Below are 21,540 nucleotides of genomic sequence, written 5' to 3' on the forward strand. Positions count from 1 at the left end.
TTAAAAAAAAAATAGATTTTGGTTTCTAGCATTATATTATTTTCTAACTTGGTAATGGTCCATCTATTATGCAAAAAAAAAATGCTAGTGGATTACGTAACCCAGGAGTATGTTTGGTTGGGAGATAGTTTACTTTGGAATGGGAATATGAATGAGGGACACCTAGTCCGGCCATTTGGTTGAAGAGAGTTCCATTTCCATTTTAATTCAAGGAGGATCTAGAATCCCTAATTCTCAAAATTTAATCCCTACTTTCTTTTAGTATTCAAATCCTATTTCGATTTCTGTCACGAACCAAACATGTTGGAGGATATTGCTATTTTGATTCTTATTTCAATCCATTCCAATTTCCATTCTGATTCTAATTCTGGTCATTATTCATTTGAGAGCTATAAATGTAAGGGGGGAAACAAAAGATGAGGGTCGACAAGCTCTGGAAGGAGATTTGTCCCATATGATTGATGCAATCCATCCATTCTTATTAATTCCAACATCAAGTGATATGAAGTAGAAAACCTAAACTTTGGATAGGGTATTTCTCTTAAGAGACAGATGGCTTACAAGATTTACACAAATAGGGCTGCAAAAGGAGAAAAATTGTTCAAGAACATCCCAGGATCGGCTCAATAACATGCTCATTTGAGCTTTGGTTCAACCAGTAAACAAGCAGAGCTTGAACACCTTATGCTTTCAAAAATAAATAGAATTTTAGCATGGCTAGATAAACTTGATCAAGCTAGAGCGCATTCTATTGAGTTGGCTTGAGCTGCAGAATTCTTTTTACATGATGAAATGGGCCTAAACAACTTATATTGGCCAGAGCAGTCACGCTCGAAGGTGATTCGGCTACGGTGATCGGCTGGATGTAGGAGGCACCAGTGGTGTGGGTGGGTACCATTCCTTGTTTCGGAATATTCAGGCTATGACAAGTAGCGACATCGTCTTCCAGGCCAAGTATGTTTATAGAGAGGCTAATGGAGCAACGGATTGGGTGGTCTCGTATATAGCTGACTGCTCTGGAAGAATCCTGCAGGTTGGAAAGAGGGAGGAGCCTAGAGCAATGCAAGACTTGTTGTCTTTTTGACTTTTTTGAATATATTCATTCTAGCATTGCATCTGTTGTAGCAGGAAAAAAAAAACCTACATCTCCAACTAATGGGCCCTCTATGGGCCAAATAGGCAATATCCACAACTAAAATCTTAGCCAAGGCCCAAGACTTAAATATGTGAGATTGCGGACCTAAGCCTAGCGGGCTTACAAATCCAATACCGAAACGAAACGAGGTGCTAACTCTCCGCGGCACCACCAGGAGCGGCATCCGGCTTAAAGGCCATGGCCGCCTCGGTCGGAAAACTCTCCCCCGCAGCCGTTCTGTGCTCGGTGGCCGCCGCTCATTTGCTGCCTCCTCGGAGCATCGTATCCTTCAAAACCCCTTCTCCCCTGATCCATTCCCTCCCTTCTTCGAGACCAATTAGGCCGCCGGGTCCCAAATTCCAAGTCCGAGCGGCGAGAACCGACTCCGGTAGCGTCTCACTTGGCTTCAGAGCTCCCTATTTCGAGGTCTTCTCAGTAACCATTTTATTTTACCTTTTCCCTCCTTCGAAAGAGCGACCTCTTTATCACGGATTTTTTTATAATGTTTTTTATGTCGTTTTTTGGGCAGCTTCCGGAGCCCTTGACGGGGAAGGTGTGGAAATTGGATGACTTCGAGCCTTATCCTGCCTTGTTGGTATTTACCAATTTGCTCAATTATGTATCATTTTTATTTTTGATATGTTTTTCCTTTGCTTTTTCCTTGATTGTTTCAATAGTAACAGTTTTATCAAATTAAGTCCCAAATTAAGCACAGGGTTCAGCAGATGCATTTTGTTTGGTTATGAAAATAATGTGGGAGTGCCTCCAATTGTTTTGTAGAAATGATGGAATCAATTACCCATTTCACACACCTGTGGAAACACCTGACCTGATAAGGTTCGAGTATGGAACCTCCTGCAAATGGAAGAGAGATGCATATTGTTGGAAATATGGTTGTGGATGAGGCAGGAATAGAACACCAGAGGCCTTCATGTTAGAACAAGACACCCTTTCATATTCGAAAATAGTCTTTTGGCTTCCTAGACTTCTACTTTCTCTAGAAACATGAAGTCTTACAGAATATAGTGATATCATGTTTTTCCTTACTATTTCATCCTATGTGATTTTCGGCTTACCTCTACCCCTCCTTACTTCTGAAGCCACTCCTTTGTACTGATGTGTCCCTCAGCCGGCATTTTACTTGTCCGAACAGTCTAAGTCATCTTTCTCTCAATTTATCATCAATTGATGTTATTTTAGAAATATTAAAAAAATAAATAATAAGCGTCTATATATATAAGAATAAGTGTAGAATTAGAAATAAATAAACAAACTTTCAAAAAATAAAGAAAAGTATAAATATATTTAAGAATACTATGATGCTAAATAAGAATATTAATTGTACCTCCTACTCACTATTCTCAAATTTCAAATACAATATTGCGATAAGCAAATCTATGGATAATCAAATGAAGAGGAGAGAGGGGAGAAGAAAATGCCTTTAATAGCATAGGACCTGAGCCACATAGGCAGGCTTCTTATGCCTATATAAGTGCCTAATGTCCCACCATGCAGCTTAGCCATGCACAAGAACCACATTGGCCCAGTGCTATGCAGTCACTAGGCCACATATGCATATACGGGTGCATATGCAGCTTTGCGATCCACATTTTAAGGAAGTAATTTTGATTCAAGTAGCCCTATTCTGTCTAAAAATAACAATATCATACATAATGATGATATTTTAAAAACCATATGTGCTTGTGTTTTTAGACGTTGATTAGAAAAGGATATCAAGCTACATTTAGTACAACTCAAAACTAAACAGTTCACCTGATAGATGCCAAAATGGGTCTGAAAGATGCATCTCACTGTTCCAGTATCTGATTTCAGTTGGTTTGCCAGAATTTTTTGTTATTTCAGATGAAACATTTGCTCTAACTAAAATCTGAAATCATGCTTCTGATAGTTGGTCGTTCATCTTGAACTTTGATTACAATTTCTATCATCTCAGACATGCACTAGAGCTTGCCACCTCTTCACATTGTCCAAGAGTTGGGAATCACGTGTTTGTCGGGATATTGAGTTAAACTTGCTCCATTGTATTGAGTTATAAGTCTTTCATCATGCCCATCTATAATGGAGTTTATGGCTACTTTTTGAGTTCCAACTTTTAAATACTTGATTTTGCCCATATATGCTCAAAATCTTGACTGGAAATAGAGCTAAAATAGAATTCCACTAGAATTTCAAACTTTATTTGTTCTTCCATGCCTAGTTATGCCAGGGAATGGTTATGATTATTGTTCTTTTTAATTATGGTTTTAACAATATTGTATTAGATTCTGAAATTGGACTATATACAGAACCTAAAGGGAGGCAGACTAATTAGGAGATAACTGATTATACTCTACTGTCTTTAGCATACAAGACGGATTACAACCTTTCTTTGGTCATGCAAGTTAGTAAATGGTCTTCTGTCAATTGAATTCAAGCTATCTGCCACCAAGAAATTGAGATTCATGAATCTATTAGAGGTGTATGTGCATCTCTAATCGTGGAGTCTTCTGAGTATAAAATCCAGCCCTACAATATTTGACATTTAGATTACAAGCGCTGCTACTTCCAAACTGTTTATTTCGAGTTTGTTGTTATATGTTGAAAATATCTTGTGACTTTTATTGAATCAATCTTCATTCTGTTATTGTCAACATTTGTTTAGATATTGTATAATTTGATGCATGCCTTTAAGCGTTTATATGATTTTGCAGGTGATGTTCATCTGCAATCACTGTCCATTTGTTAAACACTTGAAAAAGAATATCGTGAAGCTTACAAATTTCTATATGGGGGTAGGAAGTTTTTTATCGGTCAATCATTCTTCAGTTGATGAACAATATTCCTACCATGTGTTCTTTAAATGTGCTGCAGAAGGGGCTGGCAGTTGTTGCAATCTCTTCAAATTCCACAGTTACACACCCACAGGTTATGATGCTATCACTATTTCCTGTGGATAATTTCTTACAGGCAAAAATTGGTTCCTCAATATGAAAAATTTTGCTTGCATTGATGCATATCAGAATCACAAGCAACAATCTTTATTCCACATTAAAAAAGTTTTTATTCTGGAAAATATTTGGCAACTTGTTTTAAGTCTTCTAATACCTTAACATATGTGGGTGTTCAAACAGTAAGGATTGGGTTGATCTTTTCATCTCAAAAGGGAAGTGACAATCTTTTTATATATTAAGTCTTATTAAAAAGTTTTATTCTGGAAAATATTTGTCAACTTTTGTGATGCCCCTTATTGAAGTATATAACAAACAACTGCAGCCTCATAATAAAAATTATAATATATTAGTCCCTTGTTTTGCTTGTTAGATTAATGTGTTAACAGTTATTCCAAAATATGCAGGATGGGCCGCAATTTATGGCAGAAGAAGCTAAATTGTTTAACTACCCCTTCCCATATCTATTTGATGAGGTAAGGAAGCTCTCTTCAATGGAAAAGTCTTCGCAAATATCTGATGCCGCCAATGTTGGGGACTGACACCTCTATTTGTAACCCTGATTCTGATTATAATCCATCTTAAGAACCTTTTATTCAAATAAAATCACTTTCATCCCCCACCCCTCCTTGCAGTTATTTTTCTGTATCTCAAAGTCATTTTGGAAAGTATGAATAAGCAGGAAAGGATGCAGATGGAGGCTTAGGTGCATTGCAAGCACATGTATCTAACTTATGGAGTATGTATTTAGATGGTTCTTCTAGCACCTGTTTCTTTCCATTTACCTACACATGACAACAAGTGGAAAATTAGGTATTCAACTGCGCCTATATGTTACAAATTTTCTGGGTTCACAATGTTAGGATATTTTTCTGTATGGAATATCCCAAATCAAGTAAATATAATGGTTGCTGTTAAAGAAGAGCCTCCGATACTATAGCTGGCTTCAATAGAATTTAATGCTCATTTATTTTTTTTTCTATGTGACTTATGAAAAATGATAGTTTTATAGATACTATTTTTTCATTTATTCATTGCAAGTGGACAACTAGCTGATCTCACGGATTTGCATCATAATAAAAAAAACAAGGACCTTATAATTCATGCATATCCATCTGTTATGATTCATCCAATCATTTATCTGTTTTTGAAGTCTAGAGGACACCATGTAACCTAAAATATGAATAGACATCATTCTTCTAGAATAGCATAGAAAAGAATGCTTAAAGCAAGAAATTCCATTAGAAAATAGCAATTTTCTTTTGGATTATCACTGTTAAGCTCCAAGTGATATTTGCATGAAACTTGATTCTTCATTAGTAAGCATCTTCATGCAGTCACAAGATGTTGCACGGGCTTTTGGAGCGGTCTGCACGCCAGAGTTCTTCCTTTTTAAAAAGGTAATTGCTTCAACTTGAGGTATGATGATCGAGACTATAAACTTGTGAGCCCTGATGTTGAGTCAAAAAGATGAGCTGGGATGATGCTCAAAGAATGCAACTAGTAGTCAGCAATTTTGTTGCATTACCATGCCCATGACTCCTTTTGTTCTCATGATTCCTCAATCTACACTCATCATGTGGGGGGTGCCTATAGGATGTTGGTTGTTATTGCTAATTATGTGTAAAAATATTAACTCAGGACTTGGTTGATTATTTTTGTTTGACGATGCTATGAACTTTTGGCCCTTTGATTTTCATGTACAACTGCAATCTAGTTTCTGCGATCTATTAGAAATTCAGATAATATATCCTTTTTTTTGTTAATAGCAAATATGAGAAATATGGAAAAAAGGTGGATAGAAAAAAATTATTTCTGAGAAATTGGAAACTTGTAGCTAGCTGAATTGTCTCACAGTACTTCTTGAAATAGGATGGGAGAAGGCCATTTGAGCTGCTCTACCATGGGCAGTTTGATGACTCACGACCATCAAATAATGTGCCCATAACTGGAAGGTATCTTTCTGAAATCTAGATCGAATTTTCTTCTTCAAAAAATATGATTCCTCATTAATTTGGTTTGATCTATGTAGGGACTTGAGTCTTGCAATAGACTGTGCTCTTAGCGGCCAACGGTTGTCATCAGTGCAAAAGCCTAGGTAGCATTTTCTCACTGTATTTTCACTATTTCCTTTACACCTGTTGGTCTATTTTATTTATGTACTCAACTGCTTCACTCTGTTTTCTGCCATAAGTGTTGGATGCAGCATAAAATGGCATCCAGGAAAAAGCCTGTGATTCTTTACAATATGTCCCGTAATATATGATGTTGAACATATATATTGAGGTGAGTATCGAATTAATTTTTGTATTTGGATATTGGACAATTCTTCTCATTGTATTTTCCTTTTTTGTGGAAAAGTTCTCTGAAATTAATTTTTAAAACGACATGCAGAAAAGCTATAATCTTTAGTTCTTTGACCTTCTTCTGTCAGTGTCTTGTAAATGTTATCCCTGAGATGGAAACTTGGAAAAAACTATTTTTGTTGTGCTCAATGCCCAATGCCCAATGCAAACACACGGAAGAAAATATTATGCTGTTCAGTTAATTATATATACTGCAGCTTCCTATTTTCTTTTTATCCCACGGACATGGCTGCTTTCTCTTTGATCTTTTTGCTCCTTTGATATCTTGTTAGTTACTCAGCATATTATTAGTTATTTTCAGCATTTCCTTCCTTCACCCTATCAGTTCTCCTTTTTATTCCTTTGTTCTGGCAGACTTATGCTGATAGGAGGATGATCATGGTGCAGGATTCCCCTGAAGACATCAAAATACCAAGGCGGTGCACATTTAATCTTCAAGCCAATTGCTGCATCAACTGAATACATGAATGTAAATGCTAATCAGGTTCATGTAACTACAAATTTGATCTTTTCTTGCTGTTTTATGTCTTCCCATGTTTAAAAGCCACTTCTTTTATTGGTGAACAAAATAAGGGCATAAGATTCTCGAGTCTCGACTATCATTAACAACATCCTATCTTTTATTCTTGCTACTAGGTGGCCTGTAGTGTGGCACTGCTAATTCTTGTCTTTTGATATATATATATATATATATATATATATATATATATATATATATATATATATATATATATATATATATAGCTCTGCTGTGGTTAAGTGCATGGCAAACATGCTCTATGATTAATGTTGAGGTTCTTTTGGACTGTTCCGTCTCATTGTGTTAAACATGTACCACAGCATGATATCCATATCTTAATAACATATCCATGAGTGTAGTTGATGACTCAGTTTGAGCAGTGGAACCTAAAATGCCTGCATCACTGGTATTTTAAGGATTTTGGGCCTTGGTGTGTGTATTTGATCATGGAATTCCTGATTGTTTTGAAACTGTTTATTCAGACTTCAGACCAATGCTCTTACTTCTGATTTCAAGAGGAAAAGAAACATAATTGCTAAACTAACATGTTAGCAGAAGAATATCCATGAAGAATTACAGCTGCATGCCTAGACAGTGGGCCTTGATAAGCAAAAGTTATTGGGTGCTGATTGTGATGATTCATTCATTCATCTGTTGTATATTGGATTAGGAATGCTTGAAAAGCCCTGCTCCAACTATGAAGAGTAAAATATTAACCACTGTCAGCAGTCTCATCACTTTGTTGAGCTTTATTCTTCTAGTCGGAGGGCCTTTCATTCCAGAGAGGAACCTATAAGCTCTCTCAGATTTTAGTTAGATTTACACAGATACTTTCGATAGCATATAAACCTTGATTGGAATGCCTTGATTGGAACTTGGAAAAATCTATATGATGGAGAGCAGCATCATGAAAACTCAGGTGTGGCCGAATTGTTGTAAGACAACATGGGGTGCATAGCCACAGATGAGAAGAATGGTTTTGTGTTTGGGCTGAAACCCTAACCATGTACAAGTCAAGACTAGGTATGCTTGATCATGTTCTTTTCCTTGGATATATTTTAGGCTGACATAGATATGGTGGCATCCCTCGAAAGAGGGTTATGTTGGATCTCTTTACCCTTTTGGTCGGATCTGGTTGGTTTCTTTTGGTCATCTGGTGTCTGCTTAAAGGGATTTTTGCATGGTCATTTCTACTTTTTTTATTACAGAATTTTTTTGACCTTTTCTATCATTGCAGTTTAAGCTTACAATTCTTATGAAATATCCCCCCAAAAAGGTCCCTATGCATCACTCTGCTATCATAAGGATTAATGCTAGCTGTATATCCACTAGTTGTGGTCGGATCATCAAAAATAAATTCACTAGTTCTGGTATTATATGCACTAATACTGAGAGAATTATGCACTAATTCAAATGCAAGCATTTATAATTACTCGACATGCCTATGGTAGCATTCACTTCTTTTTTAGCCTAAGAATGCGATATATGGCAGATAAGTAATAGATTGCAAGTAGAAATTTGCCAACTATTTTCAGCATGATAATAAAGATTTCTCTGTAGCGTGCTCAAATTACACATCTACAAGATTTGGAACATAATAATTCATGAAACATCATACGGTGACCGCATGTTTTATCATCAATCCCAGATTGACAAGTTATCTATAGGAATTATTGAGTATATTTTTTTCGCAAGAAGTTGATTAGTTTTTCATAGCAACTGATTGGCACCACAAGAGAGCATATCAAGGTCATTACCAAAAAACTTTCTATCATTATTGTAGAAGTAAAGTGCATGACACACAATAAGGTGGTTTTCATTTAATTATTTCACCTGAATTAATGGATAATACCATCAATTTAACAAGCTCATAAACTATCAACCTTGACATGAAAAAGGAGCATTACGTCCTGATGGATGCTGCATTTGGAAGTTTTCCCAGAGTCTAGATTACATTGTGATATAAATTTTTATTTTTGCCTCAAAAATATGTATCACTCTCTACCATTATAATGGAATCTATGGGAAGCACATCACCACCCCAAGGTTGCAACTCCCTGGACTCCACCTTCATGTGCATGGCATGCGCGAAACACCAGTAGTTAATAATTTAAAACCCAGTACCATCATCTCCAAGTATGATTAACAGAGTCGACAACAATGAGATGTGTTAGGTTTGTAAGGCCAACAAGATCGCTAGTAGTAGGATGCAGGAGTGGAATGATGAAGTTCTTGCAAGAGTTTAGCTTCTTCTCTCTCTTCTTTTTTTTTTAATTTATTAACCGGATGATTCATACAGACCTAGTACGAATGGATCCAACAAAATCAAAAAACAGCAAATCGCGAAGTGCCATAGGCAATTCTCTTTCCCCACTCCATAGGGTACTTCTAGAGTGGTCGGCTACATACGAGGCCATCCAGTCCGCGGCTCCATTCGCATTTGTAAAAGCATGCCTGGCTTGGAACTCTACGCCCTCAGCCATGTCCCAGATATCGCACAATAGGGGGTGGCACCCGTGCACACCGCTGGTGCTTCCCGTAATCCAGCTGATCACTGTAGCTGAGTCCTCCTCAAGGAGTACTGTTCTAGCACCCAGGATACATCGGGCATGGCCCATTCTTGACTAAGCCACCCTCAGCTCAGCCTCTGGGACCAAGACCTCGAAAATCTGATACCCTCCAGCAGCAACTACTCTCAAGTCCAGGCCCTGGTGACAAAAGCCCCACCTCCCCTCCTACCAGTCTAGTAGTCTACCACCCTCACAAGAGTTAAGCTTTCAATGGATAAAGATTCTGCTGCAATCACTCAGAAAATAAAACACAAAAACTATCCAAAGATTTGGAAACTGAACAGCAATCACATTTTATGGAGGTCACCATAACTTGTATTCAGTTTCCACATTCAGAAAAATTAAAACAAAAACAAAAAGGAAAAAAAAATTGTGCAGTGATCAATACAATTCAAGATTTTTTGCAGCAACTAATACTATTCAAGATACAGCATGTATTTTTTTTCGTGTGTGTCAATTTTTGTGTACCTGAATCCGGCCGGCGGCTTGGCCGGGTCCGGCCAGCCAACTGTAAAGTAAGAGCATGGCAAGTAAATAGGACCACAAAGGAGAGTGACAAACTAAGGAGTAGGACATGGCACATGAGACTCCATGAGCTCTCGCTTTAGAGTCCATAAGCATCACCGGCTGGGGACGAGGACCCAAGCTGTTATCTGTTCTTTTCCCGGCCGTCGCTGTTCTCTGTGGCCCTTGACAACCAAGATCCAGTGAATGATGACACCATGGTCCCTTGGTTGGCCAACTTTTTTCATTAAGAACTCTGTGGCAGAGGAACCCTACCAAGAAGCCACAGATGGAGATGAGTGGACGGGAGACCAAAGATATGATGGGAATTTGCAATAGAGAAATTGTAAATAGGGAAGCAAGAAGAAAGAAACTAAGGCAACAATTATTGTATCTGTGAGGGCCCGGTCCATTGACTGGCCCGCACATGAATTGGGCTGCAGGCCCATATGAGCGAGGGCTCACACGCCCCGTGCGTGGGAGAGAGAGAAGTCAGACTCCGAACAGAGTCCTCTTCTTCCCCGATTCTGCCAAGAGGTAGAGACGGAAGAAGGCCAAATCCTTCCATGTTTGAGCCGGTTTTTCCCTATAAGAGAGAGCCCCCACCTTCGTCGAGTGCCACCACTTCTCTTTCCTCTTTTCTCTCATCGAGTCCACAGTTTTCCGTTCTTATGCCCACCGAAGATCGAAGCTGGAGACGCCGTCGAAGCTGAGGTAAAGCTCCGATCTTTCTTCTCTTAGCTTCCTTTTCTTTCCATGGTCCAAAAGCACCATCACCGATCTAAGAATCGACCAAAAATTGATTAAAAGTCTTTTGTTCATGTCTCTTGTTTTCGTTGTTTTTCTCTCTTTCCAACCATCATCGGCATCGGCATTCGTCGTCGAATGCTTTGGCCCCTTCCTTGCATCGGCCCCGAGTCGGCGCCAGATCTCCACTAGTTGGCGAGCGGGCTAAGATCCGAGTACACCAAGCCAAAAAATTTCTCTTCTCGGCGCTGTTTTTTGGTTTGATTTTGGTCGGCTGGCCATCGCCGACTGCCCTCCATCTCATGTCTCCAGTGCCTACTATAAACTCAAGTTGACTCTTGAAAAGAGGCCGTAAACTGCCATAGTGTTCGGGCTGCTTACTAGACTGATCACCTTGGCCCTATTAAGTGCCCCTAGAACCCACTGATGATGAATCATGTCAAATGATCTTTGCCCTGATCGAATCCATACCTCATAATTTATTGATTAAGTTGCTTAGACCTGACCTGTCTGAAGCCGCTAAACACTATCACCCAACCACCTGTCTTCTTTTTTTATTTTATTAATTCGATTAAAATCATCAAATAGAAATTAATTATACTTTTAATATTTTAAATAGGTTTAGTTGTTGCCTAGCGAAGTTTGACAATCCAAGACAAGATGTAAGTAACTCTGGCACTTCTTATTAGTTTTCAAATTTTTGCTTATTTTTTGATATTATAAAAATATAAAAATAATATTAAATATTGATGATATTATATTTTCTTAAAATCAATGATCGAGCATATGATATTATGAAACTCTTGATTTATTGTGAAATAATGGTTCCATGATCATTTTACCATTAAGCACTATTTATGAACTAGGAACTCTATATTTATGAAATTTGTATTTTGTTATGAAAAGAATAATTTCATAATTATTCTACTATTAAAGGTTTAATTATAGACTACAGACTCTTTATAGTCTTTTAGCGATTTATTCATGTATGATTTAAAAAAATATTACTTAAGAAAATTTGTTTTAAAAAATGACTATGGGCTCTAAAATAGCCATAGCCATGTACGGCCTTCTGCCGGTGGGTTATAATAGCTTAGCATACGACCCTCGCCGACGGGTTATAGTAACTTGGCATACGGCTCTCGTCGGCGGGTTATAGTAGCTTAACATACGACCCTCGCCGGCGGATTATAGTAGCTTGGCATACAGCCCTTGCCGGCGGGTTATAGTAGTTTAACATACGACCCTTGCCGGCGGATTATAGTAGCTTGGCATACAGCCCTTGCTGGCGGGTTATAGTAGCTTATCATATAGACTTCGCCAATGGGTTATAGTAGCTTGGCATATGGCCTTGGTTGGCGGGTTATAATAGTTTGGCATACGACCCTCGCTAGCAGATTATAGTAGCTTGGCATACGACCCTGTCAGCAGGTTATAGTAGTTGGCATGATATTGATTATGACCCTATTATGGTTATAAGATGACCTTAGTATTTAGTCCAAAAGAATTATTATAAATTATGATATTGCAAAATCACAAATGATTTATGACTTTGTAAAATTAGCACGATTTATGATTTTGTTTATGCACATGGAATCATGTTTATGAAATATGGATGATTTGTTCATGCATGATTTGATTTATAATTTGTTTTGATATATTGTACTATGAAATACTTTATTTTTGCAAGAACTGTTATTTTTCTTAAATGATGCATTGACATGAAAAATCTTATGCTTGATCCGGTAAGGTAGTGAAAGGTTTACTTACTGGGTTTGTCGCTCATATACTTCTATTTTTTATTTTTCTCTTTCCAGATGAATAAGGTCAATAGGAATAAAGGATGGTCCAGACTTGGAGTTCATGCTAGCAAGCTTGACGATTTTATAGTAGAATTGTAGTATTTTAATTAACCATGAATTTGTAGTTAATGATTTTTTGAATATTAAGAATTATGGGTTTATTATTTATGTCTGGATAAGGGCTCAGTGGTGTAGTTATGTCTATAAAGTTTCGGTTATGTATTCAAGAATATTTAAATGTCAGATTTAGATGCCCTTTACCTGCTTCTTTTTGTTTAGTAAATAAAATTAGACTAATTTTATCGTGCTATATAAATTTTTATTGTGAGCTTCGTGTTACTGTGGGCAATATCCTACGGTAGCACGACTAATGCTTCGGACCTTGGGCGTGACATGAGGTACATGGAGTTTAACATAATTTAGCAATCTCAAAATGATAGGCTTATGTTATGGGACAGCAGCATGGTATTTCGTAGGGTCTGGAAAATGGATACCCAATGAAATTATAGGGGAAAGGAAGAAAAAGATTAGCAGGTGAAGGAGAGTGTATTCCAGAATCCACAACAAAGCTTAAATTTAAGGCTCCTAAATTATATTTTTACTATAAAATCAAAGAAAGCCTAATTTTAACCCTTGATCAACTAGAAGCAACCTTGAAAGCTACTTGTCTTGCGCTATCCCTTAAATTTCGATTTACTTTCCACAAAACCAACATCCAGAGAAATTGCTAAAATTTTGAAGCAATATCAGCTCAAGCACTCTTGGCTTTACAAAAGAAGTCAAACACAAGACATCCATAAAGAGCCCCTCATGATGCAGAAAATATATATAACAAAGTAAGTGGAACTATGATGCATAAACTATACATGCCCTTGTTTTTTGTTCTTTAATCGAAAAGGACCCTGTAAATTTAACTATACATGGCCTTAGGAAGCCAAAATTGTTAATGACTGGCATCAATAGGAGTTTTTCAGAGGCTCCGAGGATCTAGAAAAGCTACTGCAGGCTGCTGCTCTGGCACTGTCTTCAGCACCCTTATAAGCTCCATCAGCATCCATGAGATTTTGATACTCAACCCTAATTTCCTTGAGCAAAGCCACCACATCTCTCATGGAGGGACGCTCCTTCGGCACTGCATTCACACAAAGGAGACCCACACCAAGCACTTGAACCATTTCCTGTACAATCAAATCTGTTTGATTCCTTAACCCCTCATCAAGTAAGTCAGCAGCCTTAGCAGTAGGTCTTCTCAACTCCCTCCGGACCCATTCGGCGATGTGGTATCCTCCTGGAATCCTATCATCAGCTGGTTGCATCCCAGTTAAGATCTCCAAGAGAACAACGCCATAGCTATAAACATCACTCTTCTCTGTGATCTTTATACTGTAACTGTATTCTATACACCAAAAAACAAAACAAACAAACAAAAAAACTAGTGATAGTCTGAATACATGATGAGAGATGATAAGCTGCTGGAATTTAGACATATAGAAGAAGTTTCAGGAAGTTAGAATCGTTTGCTTACCGGGAGCAATGTAACCACAAGAACCAAGGACCATGCTACAAGGTCTTCTGTAACCTGAATCATCCATGAGCTTTGCAAGTCCGAAATCTGCAAGATAGGCTTCAAACTGTGGACCAATTAATATGTTGTTGGCCTTGATATCCCTGTGGATGATCGGAGGATTGCAGTCATGGTGGAGATAGGCCAAGCCCTCAGCTGCACCTAGTGCAATCTTATACCTGGAATCCCACTCTAGAATGACCTTACTGCTTCTATGAAGCAAGTTATCCAAACTTCCATTGCTGATATAGTCAAATAAGAGCAATTGAGGACTTCCATTTCTCTTAGAGCAGCAGCCCAGAAGCCTTACTATGTTCTTATGTCTGATGGACCCAAGAGTCTTCACTTCCGCAGTGAAAGGATCCCTTCCTGGGAACTCCCCAATCCTTTCTGGCCATAGTTTCTTCACAGCAACCATAAGCCCAGTTCTGGTCTCAACCCTATAGACCGCACCAGAAGAACCGTTTCCAATGATGTTAGAATCCGATAACCCCTTTACAACATCATCTATAGAGAAATCCAACTTCTGAAAGGGTGTAAAGTGCCATTCTTGCATTTCCTCGTCTTTCTTCAAATTATTTGCGGCCGGCTTCTGAGCCCTTAGCATCAGCAACGTTCCCAATATCATTACAACAACAGTCAAAGCAAGACCAATAACGAGGAGAAGGATGACCCTCCTTGAAGGATGACTTCTTTGGTATCTATGAAAACAGTCGTTATGGACTGTACATAACTGTTGATTACCAGAAAAAAATGTCATTGGAAGCTGTCGGAAGAACAGAGTATCAGGGAGATAGCCCGAGAAATTATTGTATGAAACGTCGAGAAAAACCAAATTTCCAAGGTCAGCCAATATGGCTAATGATCCTGTCAGCATGTTATGCGAAAGATCTAGGCTGGCCAGCTTTGAAAGATTTGAAACTCCTTGAGGAATAGGGCCTGAGACATAGTTCCAACTCAAATTCAGCACTATATCAAGTCCCTGCAACCGACCAATCTCGTCAGGGATTGGGCCAGAGAGTCTGTTGCTGCTTATATCCAAGGACTGCAAATCCTTGCAAAGACCCAAGGACTTGGGTATCAAACCAGTGATGCAGTTCCCATTTAATGCAAGCTTACTTAGAAATCTGAGCTTACTCAACAACTCAGGAACTGCTCCTGAGATTCTATTCCGTGAAAGGTCTAGGACATTGAGAAGCTGAAGAGATTCGAAGGAACTAGGAATCATGCCTTGGAGCCTGTTCTCGTGCAAATCAACCATTTCAAGCTGGATGCAGTTGCCGAGTTCAGGCGGGACTTCACCAGAGAGCTGGTTTTCAGACAACTCGAGGAAGCTCAGACTGTGCAGGAGCCCGATTTCCGGTGGTATTCTGCCTGAAAACCGATTGAATCCAAGCCGGAGCCGGGTCAAGCTGGTGCAGTTGCCAATGTGTGATGGGAGATCACCAGAAAGCCCATTAGAGATCAGCATGAGTTCGCTCAAGCTTTTGATGCTGAATAGAGAATCTGGTAGCGAACCAGAGAGGAGGTTATACGAAAGATCCATGGATTGGAGATTTTTGCAGTAGCCTATCTCAAAAGGTATGCTCCCACGTATCTGATTCTGCCATGCAAAGAACTGACTCAGCTCCGTCAGCTGCCCGATACCAGCCGGGATTTCACCTGAGAGCCTATTGTTATCCAATTCTAGCTGCTTCAGACTGGAAAGATTTCCAATGAAAGGTGGAATCTTGCCGGAGATATTGTTGTAAGACAGTAGGAACACCTCTAGTGACAGCAAATTTGAGAAGGATGCTGGGATTTCGCCGGTCAGGGAATTCAAGGAGAAATCCATAACAGTCAAACCACTACAATTACCAAGTGATCCTGGAATATTACCATTGAAGCTGTTCTTCCAAAGCAACACTCTCTTTAGATTTCTCAGAAGGCCTAACTCAGCTGGGATCTCACCTGTAAGCTGATTCTGGTAAAGAAAAATGTTCTCAAGGGCCGAGCAATTCGCAATTTGTGGCGGAATGGTTCCAGAGAGATTAGCTGTGTATATAGAAAGAGTCCTTAGATTCTTCAGTTCTCCAAAGCTGGACGGAATATGGCCAGAGACTGCAGTGTCTGCTAGACCCAGAAAGACTAGTCCTTGGCACTGAGAAATGTTGACTGGAATTTCTCCAAAGAGTCCTGCGTTTCCTCCTGCCCGAAAAGTTTCGAGAAGCGAAAGCTTGCCAAGCTCTGCTGGAATCGTCCCGGTCAGCTGGTTGTCGACTAGCTCCAACCGTCTGAGCTGTGAGCAATTGCTGATCTCTGGTGGGATTCGGCCTTTTAATGAGTTCGAGTTCAGGTAGAGAGAGCGCAATTTCAAAAGCTTTCCAATCTCAGGTGGTATGCTTCCATTTAGATGGTTGTAGCTGAGGTCTAGAGTGACCAAAGAAGTCAGGTTAGAGACCATTGCCGGAATCTCTCCAGTGATATTTGTATCATATAGGACTACTGTGGTGAGGGAATTGAGCAAGAGGAGTTGAGTGGGGAAGGTGGTGGGAAGGTTGATGGATTTGATATTGATTTCTGAAACTAAACCACTTCTGGAGCATGTGATGAAAGCCCATCTGCATGGGGTTTGGTGGATTTGATTCCATGTAGAGAACAAAGAGGAGGAAGGAGAAGAGTTGAAGGTTGAAAGCCATGAGAGGAGGGCAAGGCCTTCATGGTTTAGACCAGAGGTGGGAAGAAGAAAGGATGAGATTGACAGCAATGTGATGCCGAGGAGAATTGGATATGTCGGCATACCGAATCAAAGCAGTCTACCCCTTCTTCCTCTGCTAAATCTTTCCTGAGTTTGAAATGGGTTCAGCCTTTCAGTATATTTACTGAAGGTCAAATCCAAACACCGAATTCAAGCTAATTAAAATTGTGGTCCAGCCCTATAATGGCCATCATCGCATTTTCTTGTTGGAATTATTGGCAATGAGATCCTTATAAGTATCTACATACTATTTGAATTCCTACCACTTTGATGGAGAGACCGAAGCGCAAGTTGTGTGGTTGTCTTGTGCTCATTGGATGCTCTTAGGATAGGGAATAAACTGTGCCTGGTGATGTTGCTATTTCCTTATGCATGGCCTTCAAAGTGAGGAAAAGATATAAGTTGTTCCTTGAGAGTTTCACAATTATGCAATCTTTCCTAAGCAGCCATACTTTCTTTCGCTTTCCCTCATTTTTCATCGCATTGGTTTCTTCTGAGTTTTTGATAACTACTGCTTTGGATGTGCGCGATGTCTGTGATGTACGCATTTGCATATATCTGGTTAGTGTTCTGCAAATAAGATTTCAAAACATGTTAAACGTATTTGTGCAGGAAGAATAGGTACAAGGTAGGTTCAGGATAAGTCTTGGGACATGGACATAAACATTAAAACAAAAAGGTCTCTTTTTTTTTTCGAAGTTCAAACTTTGTTTTAGGTTGGATGCAAAACATGGGCATATTGCAGTTCTTCACTGTAATACCATACCCATGCATAATTTCTACAGGCTTTACCTGAAGACAAGCAGTTGTCAGGCTTTGGTTTGCCTGCACCAATTAAGTTATTGTCGGCGCAGCAGCTGATCTACTTCAAATATTCATTTTAATAGTCGAAAAATATTGAATCTAAAGGAGGTAAATGAAACAATTCTGAAAAGTTGGGAAACGCCGTATCCTTTGGTGTTGAAAAGGATACATGGCATGCACATGAAAAAAAGCAGAGAGGAAGGAGCTGCCCTTAACTTAGTACCTATCTTTGGAGCCCTGAAGGATCACATAGGTGCTTTTTATCATGATGAAGCCAGGAAAAGTTTCCACTTCCCACCTTTACTAGTTCTGCAAAGTAATCACTTCTGAAAAATCAGATCATACATGTTAGGTTGAAACATAAGTACAATCAAAAATCTAATTTACTTAATAAATAAATGCATGTATAGTATCGTGGAAAACGCAAGTACTGCATGTTATCATGGATTAGATAAGGAATATGGGGTTTATATACTATTTCATGTAAATGCAAGCACATCTGTAGTCAACATACAGAACAATGCTGGTCTCCTAACGGCGTTATTCAGCATGGATACAAGTTCGATGTACACTTTCAGAGTTCAGACATAGTACCATGATCATGCAAGTCAACTAAATTACAGCAACAAAATGGTTCATTATTCTTGCGTTAAGAGTAATTAGTCTGTGTGTAATAAATTCTATAAATGATGTAGATATTGTAACATGTAACTGAAACAGCATGAGAAATTTACAATACTCATCATATGATTTTGCTGTTACGGTTTTCATTTTAAGGGAGCAGAACATATAAGAAGTTAAATAACCAATCTATGATAGGAAAATCTATGTCATGAATTTGATATGTTCCCTTCAAGGAGATAGCTGAATGCCTGAGAATTGAGGGCTTTCCCATTTTCCATCCCTCATGAATTATCCTTCTTTTGACTACCCCTTCCTCATCATGAAGCCTATCTCTTCCCAAGTATTTTGTCCTCCAAATACGGAGATGTTATCCTCTCCGAGTAAGGAATATAAGTGTACATTCTAAAAGACAGACAGGAAAACATGGCTATCTTTTGGATTATACTTAGAATTATGAAGGTGGTTGATTAGTGGGACACTGCAAGCCCACTTAGGAGGGTGACCATGGTGGCATGCAGGCAAATGTATTTTGGATTATCTTTAGTTGATTTGACAACTCATTGGTAAATAGTGGAAAAAACTCCACTTGAATTCCAATAAGAATAATGTTTCACATGGTATAGTGACAAAAGAGATCAGTTTGAGTTTCTTCTGATGTGGTAAGTTCGATTCATTCTGTGAGTAGCTGATTAGTAGCAGTGGAGGAGATCATAGACATCCATTCATTGTTCTTGTGACAAAGCAATACTTGTGGGTGCAATTGAGGTTGCATAAATAATTGAGATAAGGTGGCAGAGGTGCTTGTCAGAAGCTCTAATGCTTGTCAAGGCCCCTTCAAAATTCAAAGTGTTGCTTGTGGCTTGTTCAACAAATTGAGTGCTAGTGAGGTATTATCAAAGAATTTAGGTAAGTATTTAGGAGGGTGCTGTCTATGAGATTGCACTGTGGAATCTGAAAATCACATCTCTACCTCTTGCCCTTCTCCACTGAAATTTGGAGTGCTATCTCTTGTTCGCTTGATGTTACAACCCTTGTGGGAGATCTATGGGATATCTGTACAAGGTGGAGAAAATCTCAATTCCCTGAGGATTTGCATCAAACGGCCTTCATGGTGATTGCGACTGTTGTGTGGATTTGCTGGCAGGTGCGAAATGTTCGAATCTTTCTCGATCGGAGCACCTCTATAGCAGCCTTTGTTCACAAAATTATCCATCTTTTGAATGACTAGTCTATCTTCTGTGATCAAAAGGAGCTTTGTGCTTTTGGAAAGATGTGGGCCAAATTGAAATCCTTCCTTTCTGTTGTTAATGGCACTTTTGGCAGCTGATTTGAAGCCGGTTGGTGAATCATGCTCTCATGTTGATCTATGTTTATTGCTAGATCTCATGATGAGATGCCTTGTATGCTTGTAGGAAAAGTTTTTTATGAGTATATGGTGGTTGCCACGATCTTTGGCTCGTGATCTCATGTCAGAAGTGTGGCAGTTTGTATATATGTACTGGTCCAATTGAGGAGAGACAAAATTCTCTCAACCAGCTCAACATAAATATCTCAGAAATATTTTGGAATAAGTAGAAAATTTGGTTAAAGTAGTGTTTAGGTTTTTTTTTCTTTCATTAATGATTCAAGAACTAAGATGCATAATCTCTATTTATAGTAGGAACATCCGTCATTGCACAATTCAGGTTGGATTTCTATCTTAGTTTGAATAAAACCAGCTTTCACATAATAGAGATGATCAGTAGAAATAAATATAAAAAAGTTAAATCTTATGGGATGTAGATCTCGACTCGTACATAAACTTTGCCTGCAGTTACTCTGCTTAATTCTTCCTACATTGGAAGATATGCTCAATCAAAACCTTTCTTTAAAAGAAAATCTTCATTTTAATTGACTTATTTCGGAGCCCAAAAGATAGAATTTAGCCTTGATCAGTAGTCGTACCCTTTGCAAGATAGCGTCACATCATAGAATCAGAAAGTTATTCGATTAAAAAAAATGATCATCACAATTAAGCATTGTATTGCTAAGTTATGACCTCCAAAAGTTTGACATGTAATTTGGCTTTTCAATATGGTAAATCTTGCTCCTCAATTCTATCCATTCCTACTTGTAGTGGTTTAAATGGTTCACATCAAATTCGATGATCCGCTTAGATCACTCATGCATACATATACGTATGTATGTATGCATGTATGTATGTATATAATATTGAAGCGAGTTTAGAGTTTCTCCTATTTAGTTTTTTCGCCCATCATAATATATTAGCGATATCGCGGCCATTATTCTTGTATTTCACATGAATCAAAGATGAGTGGTTAGATATGTACCCAAGAAAAAAAAAGAAGGAGAGATGGTTAAATAGGATTCCTGCAGACCGGTTTGGTATGGAATAGTAGTGGACCTATTGGTTAGGATGGGTCCAAAGATTTTGGGTACCATCCAATCCCGGTCATGTGATACATATTGGGACTAAATGGCTTACTTTTACTAACCCAACTCTATTTGAACTCAGATGGACTCGAGATTGATAATCTACCCCACATATAACATATATTTACTCTTAACATCCTTCAATTTTGTATTAAAAGTTAAATTACACTCTCAGGCTATACCATTAATGAATTGTTTAGAGGGCATATAGGTAAAGGAGCTCACGAAACCCGGACATCCACTTAGGACTTGACACCCGGCTCAATATTTGTTTAATATAAATTTGATGCAAATAGGATACTTTTTTTTTTCTTTTTTTTGGTACAAGGCGGCTCACACTTGATGGGTGTGAATACGGCTAATAAAATCAGAAAACAAAAGGCTACATAGGGGCTCCAGTGCAGACATGTGATCCGTCCAGATAAACTCTTCGAAGTGATGAGCAGCAAAAGAGGCAACTTAGACAGCGACACAGTTTGCCTCCCTATAAACATGCGTGGCCTAGTAGAAGCCACTCCCCCAGTAGTCTGCGGATGTCATGGAGTAGCGGTCTCTCCTCAGTAGTACACTTTCGACCCCGGACCCACTAAATCACTGTAGTTGAGTCTTTCTCGAGGAGGATACAGTTCGTGCCCAACACCTATCTCGCATACGTAATATCCTCATATGCAGCTCTGAGCTCGACGCACACAACAGATCATGTCGAAAATTTGCTGCCTCCCACTGCCACCAGTCTGGCATCATGGTTCCTGATGACGAATTTTACACCTCCGTAGTTTTCTCCTT

At 38.8% G+C, this 21,540-nt stretch overlaps 2 protein-coding genes and 1 long non-coding RNA gene across 5 annotated transcripts; 2 read left to right on the top strand and 1 right to left on the bottom strand.

Annotated features, from left to right (window-relative positions):
* Positions 1-1,262: 1,262 nt before the first annotated feature.
* On the top strand, positions 1,263-7,084 carry LOC103713753. Of its 2 annotated transcripts, none has more exons than XM_008800774.4 (10): positions 1,263-1,561; positions 1,665-1,730; positions 3,847-3,927; positions 4,007-4,060; positions 4,491-4,559; positions 5,421-5,483; positions 5,956-6,038; positions 6,116-6,181; positions 6,278-6,369; positions 6,837-7,084. In XM_008800774.4, the coding sequence occupies exons 1-9, from the start codon at positions 1,334-1,336 to the stop codon at positions 6,318-6,320; spliced, it is 753 nt and encodes a 250-aa protein (XP_008798996.2). In that variant the 5' UTR covers positions 1,263-1,333; the 3' UTR covers positions 6,321-6,369; positions 6,837-7,084. The 2 variants fall into 2 exon arrangements, with proteins under 2 accessions (XP_008798996.2, XP_008798995.2); XM_008800773.4 differs by having other exon boundaries at positions 6,804-7,081.
* Positions 7,085-9,771: 2,687 nt separating this feature from the next.
* On the top strand, positions 9,772-12,845 carry LOC103713756. Of its 2 annotated transcripts, XR_005514901.1 has the most exons (3): positions 9,772-10,757; positions 11,410-11,452; positions 12,608-12,819. It is a non-coding gene; the product is annotated as an uncharacterized LOC103713756 (long non-coding RNA). The 2 variants fall into 2 exon arrangements; XR_003386906.2 differs by lacking the exon at positions 11,410-11,452 and having other exon boundaries at positions 12,608-12,845.
* Positions 12,846-13,338: 493 nt separating this feature from the next.
* LOC103713757 (receptor-like protein kinase 2) lies at positions 13,339-17,215 on the bottom strand. Its single transcript, XM_008800775.4, has 2 exons — positions 14,118-17,215; positions 13,339-13,988 (listed from the first exon to the last, which is right to left on the bottom strand). The coding sequence occupies exons 1-2, from the start codon at positions 16,933-16,935 to the stop codon at positions 13,549-13,551; spliced, it is 3,258 nt and encodes a 1,085-aa protein (XP_008798997.3). The 5' UTR covers positions 16,936-17,215; the 3' UTR covers positions 13,339-13,548.
* Positions 17,216-21,540: the final 4,325 nt, after the last annotated feature.

Source organism: Phoenix dactylifera, chromosome 1 (assembly GCF_009389715.1).
Source record: "Phoenix dactylifera cultivar Barhee BC4 chromosome 1, palm_55x_up_171113_PBpolish2nd_filt_p, whole genome shotgun sequence".
In the NCBI taxonomy this organism is placed as follows: domain Eukaryota; kingdom Viridiplantae; phylum Streptophyta; class Magnoliopsida; order Arecales; family Arecaceae; genus Phoenix; species Phoenix dactylifera.

Coding starts and splice junctions, on each gene's coding strand:
- LOC103713757 (XM_008800775.4), bottom strand. CDS start 16,935: ATGCCGACATATCCAATTCTCCTCGGCATCACATTGCTGTCAATCTCA. Junction 13,989..14,117: donor TTGTGGTTACATTGCTCCCG/GTAAGCAAACGA, acceptor TTTGGTGTATAG/AATACAGTTACAGTATAAAG.
- LOC103713753 (XM_008800774.4), top strand. CDS start 1,334: ATGGCCGCCTCGGTCGGAAAACTCTCCCCCGCAGCCGTTCTGTGCTCG. Junction 1,562..1,664: donor TCAGAGCTCCCTATTTCGAG/GTCTTCTCAGTA, acceptor TTTTTTGGGCAG/CTTCCGGAGCCCTTGACGGG. Junction 6,182..6,277: donor TCATCAGTGCAAAAGCCTAG/GTAGCATTTTCT, acceptor TTCTGCCATAAG/TGTTGGATGCAGCATAAAAT.